This window comes from Serinus canaria, chromosome 3 (genome assembly GCF_022539315.1).
Source record: "Serinus canaria isolate serCan28SL12 chromosome 3, serCan2020, whole genome shotgun sequence".
NCBI lineage: Eukaryota > Metazoa > Chordata > Aves > Passeriformes > Fringillidae > Serinus > Serinus canaria.
This window is the reverse complement of record NC_066316.1, coordinates 48,719,223-48,733,515: the sequence shown is the minus strand read 5'-3', so window position 1 is coordinate 48,733,515 and position 14,293 is coordinate 48,719,223. Positions and strand designations below refer to the sequence as shown.

The following is a 14,293-nucleotide window of genomic DNA, read 5'->3' as shown; positions in this document are numbered from 1 at the left end:
CTTGTAGGTTCTTAGCCTTCATCCAGCTGTGTTCCACAGGTGGGGGCAATGCAAGGGGCCAGTGCCTCTGCCCTTCATAGCTGTTTGAATCAGTGTGCTTAAAATGGGTGTGCTCACCTGCCATGCCTTACTAGGGCACTTACTCCTACTCTTCTCTGCTGCTCCTCTGTAGAAAGGCCATTTTAGTGATTATTTATTCAACATGGACATGAGTATGCCTTGGGTTTTTCCACCCTCACAACTTATTAGGAATTCTTGTTTTGTCTTTTATCGTATGTGTTTTGTCTCCTACTTGTCCCACTGTTGGGACTTAAAGCATGCAGAAATGTCAGTAGAATTTGATCCTACATGGACTCACCATGGATGAAGTCCTAGTACACATAGGATGGCCTCTTCTATTTCTTCAGCAATATGACTGCCAGGTGTACTTTTTGTCTTTCATGCCTGAACAGTTTTTATCTGAATTCTCAGGAATTGCTACTCTTTCTCTAAGTTTCCAGTGTTACAGTTTTTAAAAAGTCAGTATGAATGAATGTAAAGCAGTGGATGTTTTTAAAATTAATTTCCTCAAATTTTTCTTTATGCTGACCAGACTATTTCAGTGCTAGTTATTTTTTTGTGACACAAAAATACCAAACAAACCCAAAGCCCCCTTTCAAGAAGTTACTACCTAATGAAAAGCCAAGAATCGTTGAGTTGCAAATGCTGGAAGGTGATGCTGTGCTCTCGTGCCCTTGTGAAGCTGATTCCAACTTTCATTTTAGGCTTTTGTGTGCAAATCTTCAGCTTCCTTCCTCCAGCACAAACTTGGGTGCTTCTCAAAAGTAGGTGGAGTCCTTGACTTTAAATGAGAGTTAAATGAGAATAAAAGCATTCAATAATTCAATGGAAATGGAGCTTCTGACTAACATTAGACAATGAAAGCTCTGTCTGAATAAATTAGGAAAGCCTATTTGTTTCCTGTATAGTAGCCTGTAATAAAGTAGGGCTAGAGAAGCCTTAGGCACGTTGTATTTACATAAGCTTCTTGTTCAAACCAGAGCAAAAGCTGCAGCTATGGATAATGCAGCTTACATTTTATTTCAAGAATAAATATTATATTATCATAATTTCAATTGTAAATGCTCTTTACTTTTGTCAGTGGGCCAGTGATAAGATCTCTATGAGAGCTTTCAGTTAGCAAAATGGCACAGAATGCATAAAGATTATAAATCTGTGTGGAAATTCAGTTTAGTGCTTAATAACTTAAATCAGGTGGGGTATTTTGAAAGAAAAGCATGCTCACAGCAGTAGCACTGGGAGCACGTTCTGAGTCTCTCTGCATGAGTGTGGGGACAGCCTCTGTCTGCACAGTGTCTGTTCCCCCTGTTTTCTGGGCTTAACTTACCTCGTGCTAAGGGGTGACAGTACATAAGCACAAGAAAGTGCAAGAAAGGATTTTTTTTTTTTATTATTATTATCATTTTTTGCTAGTTTGACACTTCTCTAAGCAAATTTGAATTTTTTCTTAGCAATCAAGGTATAACTACCTTAAAAGAAACAAGATAGAAGCTGCATGGTGTGGTTTTTGCAAGTATCTAAGTGTTTACTTCTTACTGAGACTTTACATTAATTTCTTAGTCTGGTAAATGCTAGGAATAATTTCACAGACTGAATTTAGGGGAAAAAGAATAAATGAGGGAGGTAAGAGACCAAAACAATCTGTGTGAAGTAAAGACTTTAGGCCAATTATTCAGGCATTGCAGTGGAGAGCACTTCTTACTGTGGGAGATGCCAGAAAGATCAGCAGCATTACGTGACAAACTGCTCTCAACCATCCTATTACTTAAGAGCACATGGTATTCCTTTGGAAGTCCTTGGATAATGGTTGTTGGAAGCTTTAATGTATTTATTTTAATGTTAATTAAATTAATATAATTTGGCTAGAAAACATGCAGTGATTGGCTCCCTTGGTGCCTTCTGATAAGTCAAGTCTTTTATTTACTGTTCCTAAACTCTAAACATGTTCAGAAGAAGCTTGTCCCCTCTTTCTGTGGTGCTTTTTAACTGCCTTGAAAACACTTTTTTTGATGAGAAACAGAGGTGCTTTGAAAGAATCTCTGCAATTTCTACTTCAACTTTATTTTTTACTACAGTGTTGCACTACAGATTTTTGATTTTACCTCACTGATTAAAGTAATTTTAATTAGTTTCTGATGGCACAGGCATATAAAAATATATGTCACAAATAACTGTCACTCCTGCACACAGATATCTCTCAAATGTACTTGCATGTGCTTGAGTTCTAGACAATGAATGTGAGTATGATTCTTCCCACTTGTGTTGACTACAGAAAAGAATAATTTCATCTCTTAACAGCATCAAATATTTTTTGACTTTGGTTGGAACTTAGACTTTTAGGGCTTTTTATATTACCTGTGACACCTACTGGTTTAATAAATACTGACTTGTTCAGCAAAAAAAATAAAAATTAAAAACTGTTCTCTTCATATGAGGAGATACAGGAGCATAATATATTCATTTAATTTATCTAACTGCAGAGTTGGAGGATCATTACACAGTTAATGAGAAGAATGAATACTCTTTCTGCACTACAGCACTTAGACCCTGATCTTAAAACCAGTTTTTAAGGTTTAATTCTGCGGTTTGAAAATTAATTTGGATGAAGACAAGGTTGTTCTATGGTATCAGTCATAAGGCCTTTAAAGTAAGCCCCCCATCAGATACTCTTCTTTCTCCACTCACAGCAAAACTCAGTTTGGTGGTGAAGCATTGTGGTTGCTGCTTTGATGCAATTTCAACAGCATGAAAAGATTTGAAGTGTTAGTGGAATGTCCCTGTAGTCCAGGGTCATTGATCATTTTTAGTGAACTTTGAAAACAAACAAAACCTTCACCTTTTTGGTAAACTGTAATGGTATACTTTGGTATTTTTTCTTGATTAGAAATAGACCTTCTGTGGTTTGATGGAACCTCTTAGTAGATGGCCACTTGCTAAACTCCCAAGAGTAACTTTCTTACTGTTCTTCTCTTGTGCAATGTTAAAGTTGATCTAGAGGTACATTTCTTGGTAAGTGTTTTAAGAATGCTTCATAGACAAGAAGTTGCTTGAAATCATACCAAATACATTGCTTTTAACTCCTAAAATGTCTAGCCAATATTCAAATACAGAAAAGTTGGTTATTGAAAAGCTTACAGCTGAAGCATAATTTTATTGCTGTGAATAGAGTTTTATTGGATGAATCCCATTCCCAGTGGCTTTCAAAAAGACCATAAAACCCCCCAATCAACTAGATTCAGGTAATACTTCTCCTTCTGCAAGATAATGCCACTTAGTTAACTGAGAATATTAGACAAGTTAGGACATAAGATATGGGCAGATTGAGTTAGAAGGCACATAACCTTGGAGTGTGGCAAAATGATAAGTTGCACAGGATAACTGAAATGACTCTAAATCCATGTTAGACACTTGAGTCTAATGCTATTGTTAAGAAGTGAAGTAAGAGGAAACTGCAATACATTATTTCAATGAGATTTTAATCCGCAGATACTGAGTAAGTGCTCTAAAATTTAAGACGCTCTATCAATTATTTATTATAAGCTCAAATGAAATACATTTTTGTGGTCTTTCTACTACTGGGATTGAGTACTTGTCTAAAAACTACTAAATTGATCATCTTTTCATTGATCAGTTTTAGTATCTCGAAAGATGGGCTTCCTTATACTAAGTAATAAGTATATAAATAAGCCCTTCTTGTTGAAAATTCTTTTAAAGATGTAGAATATGCATGGATTTAATGAGGCTTTTATTGTGCTGAGCTGTGAGAAAGCTATAAAGCTGCTTTCATTGCAGTCAAGACAATTTTTAAGGCAAACCTTTTTAGGTTGGGCTGAAATACGGAATTCCCATTTCTCAAATTTGAGAAACTGAATATTTACTTTGGGTATGGGTTAATGCAGGTTTTAGAATCTTTATTTGGGTGTATTGCTTTGACAGTCTGTCATGCTATATCACCTCTAGGCAGTCACCCTCTTTTAAGTTTTACCTTTTTAAATAAAAATGTGAATAAGTACATCTAAGGTAATGTGTTTTTTTCATTTTGTGCAAATGGAACAGCATTAAAAAGGCAATTTAAGACAGACCACAAGGTGCCCTGATGCCTTCTGATTTCCAATGTGATTATTGTAAGCAAGCACTAGTATCTTATACCTGAAGAAGGGAAAACAAGGAGGAAAGACAACTTACAGTTTTAGAAGGAGACTTCCCCAGTGAAGTCTTTATAGACAGCTGATAAATAGGAAAATTTTGTTTAGTCACCAGTACTAACTGGAAAAGGACACCTGATGATGAAGTTTCTGCTTGGCATAAAAGCCAGATTTCATCCATACTATCTGCTGTCTGCTCTCCTTCATTCTGTCATTTAGTGTCCTTAAAATCTTCATGTTCTGATCAGTCCCATAAATTGAATTTAAATCTCAGTCTCTTATTCAGTAAAGTTTATAATGCCCTATGCATGAAATAGATGTCATGCTGGTGCTCTTCCTCCATACTTCCCTTTGACATCTAATTTCTTTTTTGTATATTCCAAGTATGAGATACTTTTTTTGAGTATATTTGAAATATTCTGATTTTAGGGCTGGGTTCTTCTGGGAAGTTCAAAGTACACAGCAGTTTATATTTAAGTCTAAACTGTTATAAAATCATGGTTGGTTCGTAAAGCTTAAAAGCCATGTGTTGTCCAAACAAGTTAAGGGAACATAAAAGCCCACCACCAAACCACCCATCCCCCACAAAATCTTCATAGCAATATAGCAGTCTGCTATCAAGACTACATCTGGAATTCTACCAAATTTTATTACTGAGATTTAAAGTCTTGTCTCATTTGTTTCAGGAAGGCCACAATCTATCTCTGCTTACCTAATGCAGAACTCTGTCATTGAATGTGGCAGATACTGCACAGGGTAAACCACTGAATGTGATTGGTTGATCCTTGTAAAAATATCTTCCAAGGCAAACCAATACCTTCATTTATAGAGAAGAAAAAAAAAAGAAGACAAATCCAATGGTTGCAGTGCCTTGCTCCAAGCTCTAGGAACTTTCATGTAATTAATGATCTGCATTGCAATCACCCCTGTAATAGCTACCTAACCGATAATGTTGGCAATCATATTTGTGTTACTTTTGTCTTATCCTGCCTCTTGTAACTCTTTATTGTAGGAATTTGATAAGTCCATTTGTCCTGATGAATTGCTAGTCCTTGGGTTACCGTGTTGCTTGAGTGATTTGACTTTTGACAAAGGTTATCAGGGAGCCTCTGCTTAATTGAACCTTTATGTTGGGTTCAATTGATAATTAGCCCCAGTGTAGAACTGACCTTGCTGGAGCAGTGTGTTAACTCTGTATTGTAAATGCTGACCTGCTGTAGGAAGGGAGAGGGCATCTCCCTCTCCTGATCTGATCAGATTGACATCAGATATTTTTCAAGGCAGGTGAATATAGCACAGTGCTTTTGAACTGGTGGATTTTTTGTGTTCCTGCCTGCAACTGCATGTCTTGAGTGAAAACAGGATGCATTGACTTTCTGTAACCACCTATTGACCTCTGTGCCCTTTACATCTGAGTCACACAAGGCAATGCTATTATTTTAATCCTTTTGTTGTCATTACTTGCTGCTGTGAGTCACATTAGACGTATGTATGCTCCTAGTATAAACAGCCTCATTTATTTACACTTAAGGTTCTTACTGCTTTTTATTTTTCCATTTTTCTTCTGTTGTGTTTAGCATAACAGTTTTCTTGCACATCATTTACTTTGCACATCATCCCAAGTGTGAAGCAAATTCTTTATTGCATACATATTTAATGTTGCTTCACACAGTAAAGTCTAAGAGACTTTTATCTTTCCTGATATTGAACTTTAGAGGTGTGTATAAGATCATCTCCAAGTGGATCAGATCGTTTTATTTCAAGTAGAAGTGGAGTAACTTTTTCTCCTTATCTAGTTTTGATTTCATTGATTTTTCTGGTTCATTTGGAGTATCTTAACATTCAGTTGCTTCTGGATTTATACTTGATAAAAGCAGGGGGCTTTAAGTTTATTCCTTGCAGTAATAAGATTTTTTATGTAAAAGTCTGCTATTAGTTTTATAATCTCTGTGTTGTGCCTTGCTAAATGATGACACTCTTAAGCCTGGATTTGTGGGATGTGCGCTGCAGAACCCACACCTAAAACCAGTTTCCAGCAGATGTGATCATAGTTGTGTCACAGGCTGCTGTGCTGGCTGTCCTTTTCCCACCATTGACAGAAGTGCTTTTCTTTCAGTGGCCCTTGCGTTTGCAGGCTGCCATTAGTAACATTACCAATGGCTATAAAAGGCTGCTTGCTGGTTGTTTTATTTTTATCCAATTTTATGTTCTAATTTAAGATACATGAGAAAATGCACCAATCTACTCTGATACCAAAAGTAACAAAAAGCTTCCGTGCACCTAATCTTCTGCAGCTGTATGTTGTTTCCAGTGTCTTAAATTCCCAGTTGTGGCTTTTGGTATCTACAAGAGTGCTTTGAAAGGATGCTTTGTTACAATTGGTAGTGTGCTTGTTTTCAGCTGTAGATTATGTACTTCCATGAGAGCTTAAACTCTCAGAATGTGAATTTCTTTGGCCTCTAGAATTCAAATATTTCATCTGTGTAATGACTGTAGTTTCCAGTATAGAATATACATTTTTGTTGCCAATAGTGTATGCAGAGCTGTTTTTAAAGAAAATTATGATGAAGCTGATCAAGAAAATTTAAGCTTTGGTAGCAATAAGCACTTTAAAGCAGACTTAAAATGTATGTTGTACTTTTGGAGCTTACAATCTAAGACTGTCATATCTACAGAACTGCTGGCTGTGCAGAGGCTATATTAAATACATGTCAATGTAGAACTCATTTCAGTTACTTTGACTTCTACATATTCAGAATTTCTCAAATACTGCAGTGTGCTTCCATGTGAGAAAGCAACTGAAAAAGTCATTATTCAGTATAATTTTCAAAGTTGTTTTGCTGGAAGCCTTGGTCCAACATCGTGTATGTATACGTAAATATTTGATAACCTTTTATGGAATTATGCAAAACGGTACCTATTCACCTTAGAGGGTATTTAATTTGCATCTAATAGTGCTGAAAGATCTAGAATGTATGATTTCTTCAATGACAAATTAAAATTGGAAAACAACTTATCAAAGTATGAAGCCTGAGACCAAACATAAAATTAATATTGTGTATTTGGATTCAGTCCTGGAGTTATGAAGCTTCATTAATAATCCAGCCTGACACCCGTCTTTATTTGTATGCACTAACATCTCGGAGGTGGATCTAAAGTCTGTTTGCTTCTGGTTTGCAAGGGTTTTTTTCTCCAAGAGCAGCAGAAAGCCTTAGTGTGCAGGGAAATAGGATCCAAACTTTGTCTTGAGGAGAAGAAATGAAATTCTTAAGTAGTGATTTTAGTAAAACCATTCTGCAAGAGATATAACTTTTTCACTCTAATGTGTAATTTTTCCTTCTGTGAGTAGTTAATTTGGAAGCAAATAGTATGGGAACATGATAAATAGGCTTTTTTCTTGCAGAAGCAGTGAAATAAATTCAGACTGTTTAAGCTGATCTGTTATATGGGCTATAAAGCTAGTTTAGTTCTGTCACCTTTGAAAAACTTTCCTGAGTTTATTTTGCAAGCACTTCTGCAGTTTGTGTAATATGCCCACATAAAAGATACAGACAGGAGGCAAAGTACAAATAAATCAAGTAAAAATCCTACTAATGCCAATATTTTTTTTCCCCCCTTCAGAGTTATTTTTAAAATCCAGACCCATACCAGATATACCAGTATAATCCACTAGCTCAGAATAACTTTATAGACAGATTTTCTACTGGTGAATTCATTGGTACTTCATATGATGGTTGGCTGAAATAAAATAAAAGTAAAAGCAACATGTGATACCCAATGTGCTCATAGGAGACTTAGTTGTAACGGGTTTTGCAAGTGATGGGTTGCTGGTTTGGTTTTAATTATACATTTACTGACTTGCTGGCAGCTATTACTCAATCTGGTTTTGGTGGTTGAGTAATGTGTGTTTGTGCGGAAGGCATTAATAGCAGCTTAAATAGGCCTTCACATGCACACGGGTTTCCAGTGGGAATGGTTGGAAATGGACTGATTTCCTCACAGCCACCCATGGGGTGTCAGGTTTCCCACAGGCGAGCAAAGGCTCATATGGAAAACAATCTGGCTCGCTGAGCGTGCCCTCCTGTGCAGCCCCAGCCCGTGGTGGCTTTGTGCAGCTCTGGTTGCTTTTACAGCTCCAAAGCTTGCTCCGTGACTGAACAGCCACCTCTCCGTTCCACGGGAAGGAAAAGTGAGGGCTTTTGCTCTGGGGTTTCTGCAGCCTCAGGGGTGGTGGTGGCTTTCCAGCGGGAGGCCTCCCGGAAGGGGGAGTGTGCTTGGCTCCGGAGCAGCACCAGGGCTGCTGGAAGGGAGGATGCTGATTACAATAATAAACAAATGCCGGGGATAGATTACCACACGGCTGTCAGAGCAGGCGGCACCAAAGGAGGAGATCCCCAGCGAAGGCTCTGGAGGTTGCAGCAGGATCCTTTGCTGGACTTTTTTTTTGCTTGCAGAAAGGAAGTTACTTTTTAGACGACTTCTAATGGGCCTTGGTTTTTCTGTGGCGCAGCATCTCCTGGGCGAAGCGAAGAGGGCTGGAGGTGCCTGATTACTGCCATAGCAGCACCAGCCCATGGCGCTGGCTCTGAAGAAGTCAGAAGAGAGATGGCCTCCCGTCTGGTCACACCACCGTGTTCCTTAGGATGAAGTGTGCCTCATCCCATTTTAACTTGTCTGAGAAGCTGGTTTTTGGTGCTTTCTATAGACAGAAATTTCTCTGGGTTTTTTTTTTCCCTTTGAATGGAGCAACATGGAAGGATGTGGTCCTCCTTTCCACTTGTCATACACCAGCAGGTTATAGCTTCTCTCACTCAGGGTCACTGAGACCAAGAGCTTGGGGGGCCTGCCAGAAGCACTCGGGTCCTGCAGGTCATTGCTGATGTGAGCTGGAGGCAGTCCTGGGGAGGTGTGGAGCCAAGGAGATCCCCGCAGTGCCATGAGGTCAGGTCAGCCCTGCAAGGAGCAGCACCCAGTGTCAGCGGCTCACCCCTGGGTGCCCAGCCCATGGGAAGGAGCAGGGACACGGAGGAGACTGTGACAATGGCACTGTGTGAACTATTCCCAGGGGAACACAGCCCAGGAGAGGGACACACACTGGAGCACTTGGAGTATTTTGAGACTGTATAGGTGGGAAAGGAGAGAAACTTTTTGAAGGTTATAGACTTGGCTTGGAGGACATACCAGGGAAATGTAGGCTTCGGGAGACACTCAATGATGATTGGCCTGAACTTCAGCTTACGTGAGTTGCTGACAAAATTTGAAAAGGTATGATAGCACTTGCACACATGCCTTTGGAAAAGGCTGTGTATGCCTTTGAAAATGACACAGTAAATAAAAAAGGCCGGTTGATGTTTAACTTATGTTTTCTGTGTTGCTGTTTATGTCCTCATGTGCACTCTGTTTATGGAAATCTAATGTTGCTTATCTTCCTCATTTCAGGTCCTGCAAGATTACTTTTAGAGCATGTCCTCTGATGGTGGGCATTTTAATTACTTATTTATTTAACTATAAGTTCCAAAGGAAATGAAGAGCAGCTTGGACTTTGCTAAGCCAAGGGTATAAGGGGATATTACAGGCTGCCTGTGACCTTGTTCCACTATTGGCATAAAGCAAGTGCTCTGGAGTTTGCTGTTAAATTTAATTGAATGTTGTTTTAGTTGAATTGGAAGATCTTATGGTGGCATTTAAAGGTAGAATTATTTCCAATGAATATGCAACTTTCCCCTTGTTTCATCTTTACTTCTTTTATTCCAACTAGTTTCTCTTTCCAGGTTGTTTGGCAGCAGTAATGCTTAGAGGCAGGAGGTTTGGCTTTGAAGTGATTGTGCTGATGAGTAAGACACATGAGCATGTTAAAGAACAGATTGTTTTCATCTGTTTATCAGCAGTTCTAGTGAAACCTTACTTGCATGTTGTAACCACTGTTAGATTTGCTTTGTCTTTTTTTTTTCACCATACGAACTTCCTGTATCCTGCAAGACCGCAGTATGTAACAAAGTAGTTTATTTATGAATTAAGATAAAACACCTTAAAAATGTGGTCTCACAGTAGGAGAGCAGTTTGCAAAGCCTGATTCTGTGTTTTTCTAAACTTCAGGATGTTCTTTTAAAGCATAAACCAGCGTTCTCCTCAGTAGTTACTGGTTTGCCAGTTATGTTTATCAGGGAGAAGTATGCTTGAGACAGTCACTATTCAGGATCCCACCAGCATGACTCTTTCAAAAGTAGCTCAGAGTAGCAGTAAAAGCATTTGTGATCTGACTTCTTCACTCTATAGGTCACTGGCTCCTCACTTGCTCTCAGTTTGTCATCTGGCCTTCACTCTTGTGGCCGCTGCTGTGGTAGCCTGTCAAGATAAGGACACGTGCCAGACCGAGATGCTTCATGACTTCATTAAGAGAGAAATTTTTCACCATGATTCCTAATATTTTATGAATCATACAAGCCCTGGTATTTGCAAGCTCCAAGCCTTCCCCTGTGACTTCAAATATTCCAGTGTTTATCTAAAGGAAATTGATCGTAGCAATTCTCACCAAAAGTTAGAGGTCTCACAGCTCTGCTGTACTTTTTTAGCTTGAAGCTTGCTGTGAAGTTTTGTTGTCTACTGCGCTGAAATTTGTAAAGCAACATAAAAGGCTACTTTGGTGCTGGAGAAGGTTAATGTTTTATTTGGTAGACTTTGATCAAAAATTCTAAAATTTCAGTCTGTGCTTATATAGCAAATTTTCTTTTCCTTTTTTTTTTCTTTTTTAAGCAAGCTCCCCTCCTCCCCTGCTTCATCTGTCCCTCTTATGATTCCCCACACACCCATCCTGTCCTTCCTGAGGTGTTTGCTGCCAGGAGAAACAGCCTTATGACAGCAATCCTGGCTTGTAAGCTACTTTCAGCTCTCTGGATTCATTAATATATGTTCTACAGAGAGAATGATGAGTGCTGTTACTGTGATCGTAATGCAGAAGCCAGATGGCATTTGCAGAAGCTTGCATGGCACTCCCTTCCTATGCAAAAACAGAGTCATATTACACTGCAGTAGGCAGGGCTGCTTTGGCTTTGTTCAGTCATACTTATGTGACTGCTGGAATTAGTATTAACACATTTATGGTGCCCCTCAGATGTTGAGTCTATGCCATGCAATGGAGTTGTTGAAGGCAGTGTGGTGTTCTCAGCCTTCCTGTGAGTGCATCATCATTCTTGTGATAAAATGAATCTTTAACTACACCATATGTCACCTCTTATCCAAGAGGTACGTGCAAGTCAAATCAACTTTTTAGAAACTTGATGTGTTGGTACAAAGCTCTTGGTAATAAAAGCTTTTGAAAATTAGAAGAGAAAAATGTCCCAAAGCGGGTTTTCCCCCAAACAAATTCTGTTTTTTCTTCAGGAAATATCTGAGACTTTAGGTAGTAAGTACATTTTGGTCATATCTACAGCAAATTGCTTTGATCTTACACTTCAGTTGTGACAGCTGTAGTGATACTCAGTATGGTCTGTGTATGACACTTGAGAGAGGTTTGATGTCCATCTTTATGCATTTCTGGCACTGGTGGATTTAAGATAATGGCAATTCTACATTAAATTTTCAATGTGTACAACTACTTCTGAATGGGAATTCATTGTAAATGGATTGCTTAACAGCAGCAAACAAAACCAACCTTTTCAGGCTACTGCAGGCAGACCTCTGAAACGGCGGATGGGATGAGCCTTTCTAAAGGCATGACTGTTCTCTGACATCAGAGGAGAGACTTCCTGGATGAGATGAGATTTTTATAGCCTTCTTTTTACATGGGCATCTCTTTTTCCCAGCTACCCCCAGTATTTAAGGCTGAGACCAATAGAAGCCCAGTTTCCCTTTCACAATGGCCACTTTGATACACCTCTATCATGCCCTAATTCTTACTCCTTCCTTAAGAGTCATCAGAAAGTGAAAAGCTCCAAGTAAAGTAGAGGGTAAAAGGAATATCTGCCACAGCAGTGTTCCCAGAGACAGTTGGCAGAAACAGGTAGAATGTACTTGGTTCAAGATAAACTAAAAAAAATAAAAAATAAAAGGTCCATTCCTTTTCTACCTGCTCAGAGACCTCAAAGAGCCACGTTCTGGCTGTGGCGTGGCATTATGTCTGTGGCATGCAGTTATGTCTTTTGGTTGGCACTGACATTTTTCTTCCACCTATTCCAGCTGGAAGATTTTTCTGCAGGTACTTTGATGAGCAGTCATCACATTTATTCCTGACCTTTGAAAGAGGCAAGTGCATCATTTCTCTGTGTCTTTGCTGACTTAAACATTGTCAGTGAAGGCAATGGACAATAATTTTTATGAGAATTGCAATTCTGTGCACCCATTCCACTCGCAGGCATCATCTGTATTGGGTGCAAGTACAAAACTGTTCTGGCAAAACAGCCTGGGAGTAACTTTTGCTAGGGAATATGCAATTTTTCAAGCTGATTTTCTTTTCTGAAGAATCAACTTCAAGTCCACTAATTCCTTTTGAGATAAACGTGTGGTTCAAAAGCCACATACAAGAAATGGCTTGTTACCTGGGGATTAAAAGGATGTAGCACTCTACGTGCCAACACAAAATGCTGCTGGGCTTATTGCACAGCATCAGCATTGTACCTGTATGTCCATTTCTTGTGAGCCATATGTGGTTTGCAAGGTATAACTTGCCATCCCTGATATGTGATCAGATGTTTATGAAAATACAGTGGAATTCTGTTTCCTAAGAAACATAAAAATAATTGGAGTGTTATCCAGAATTTTGCTATGTATAGTGGGTTAAAAAAACTTTGTAGTAAATCATTGATAAGTCCTGCCTTTAAAGCCTCTGTGAAGCAGTGATTGGGTACAGAATGCTGTTGACTTTTTTCTTGAGGGACTAATTTGAGTTTTGTGCAAGAAAAATTTGTTAGTAGTGAGAATTCAATACAGTAACACTTTGTATATTTTAAAATGCATTGTTTCTTCTTCTTTATTTTGGCCATGGAGTTTTCTTCCATTAGTTGTGTTTTTATCTTCAACTGAAGTATTTGGGCCCTATAAAAAGGGAAATACTTTGCCTGTGTTACTGTCCTTACTGATATATTGCCAATACAGACAAAACCTGAAAAAATGTGAGTAGGAGTGAATCTGTTAATAGCTTAGAGATTTGCAGACTGAATTAGAGACCCTCTGGACTCATAATTTAGAAAAAAGACACATTGTGTGGGTTTGGCTTGGAGGTTTCTTGCCGTTTATAAATTATGATCCTTTCCAAAGGACATTTATGCCTAATGCTGTAACTGCTTTTGACATGTCCTTGCAGTCCATAAGGGGGAAAACAAAGACAAAAGTTTAATAGGTGGTTGAGTTGGGTTCCTAAGTTGGGTTCTGTTCCAATATTTGTCATATACTTCCTTTACCCTGGGCATGTCACTCCAGTATGCCTTTGGGCTCTAGTAGCAACTTGGTTTTGGATCCTTCTAGTAGCAACTTGTTTTTGGATCCTTTTCAGTATTTCCATCTGCAGCCTTACTGAGTGGCACATATTTATACATTCTTTAAAGACAGATGCTCTTCAGTTGTTATTGCATGATCATTTAGATTTTATTTGGTAGGAGTTAAAGCAAGAAGTAGGTTTTTTGTTATGGAGACAAGGTTTAAAATCAAATCCAAACATAAAATGAAAACTTGAATTCTGCAGGAAGAAAGGTAAAGGGGGAGAGAAGCAAAGAAGGCAGAGAAGATTCGGAATGGAAATAAAATTTTGAAATCACCACATCAAAGTGGGAAAAGGCAGCAGTTTAATCTTAATACTTTAAAGGAATTTAGGGAAGTGGCAATGTTTTAATAGTCTGGCTAGGGTTAAGTACATATCTAAATGCCAAGCTAGTTATTTCTTCTCCTTTCTACCTTTCAAACTTTGGAGCTTTCACCTTGATTTATATATAGGATCATTTTTTCCTCAAAAAGCTTTCTTTTAATTTAGGGCATTAATCCTGCAAGCACTTGCATGTGAACAAATATGTTGACCTCCTACAATAAATTATCAATTCTGTTTAGCATTAGCAGCCAAGTGCACATAAATATTTGCAAAATTACCAAAATATGGCATC

General features: G+C 38.5%; 1 protein-coding gene across 6 annotated transcripts in view; it reads left to right on the top strand.

The window, feature by feature from the left end:
• The window catches only part of UTRN (utrophin), a 362,109-nt gene that overhangs the window by 228,862 nt on the left and 118,954 nt on the right, over positions 1-14,293 (top strand). Inside the window, exon 1 of one of the 6 annotated variants that reach the window (XM_018916977.3) lies at positions 8,422-9,470. The exons of the other annotated variants lie outside the window; for them this stretch is intronic. Coding sequence (XP_018772522.2) covers positions 9,417-9,470 — 54 coding nt within the window. The 5' untranslated portion in view covers positions 8,422-9,416. Of the gene's footprint in view, positions 1-8,421; positions 9,471-14,293 lie in introns of those variants that run through there. 6 annotated transcript variants of the gene reach the window in all.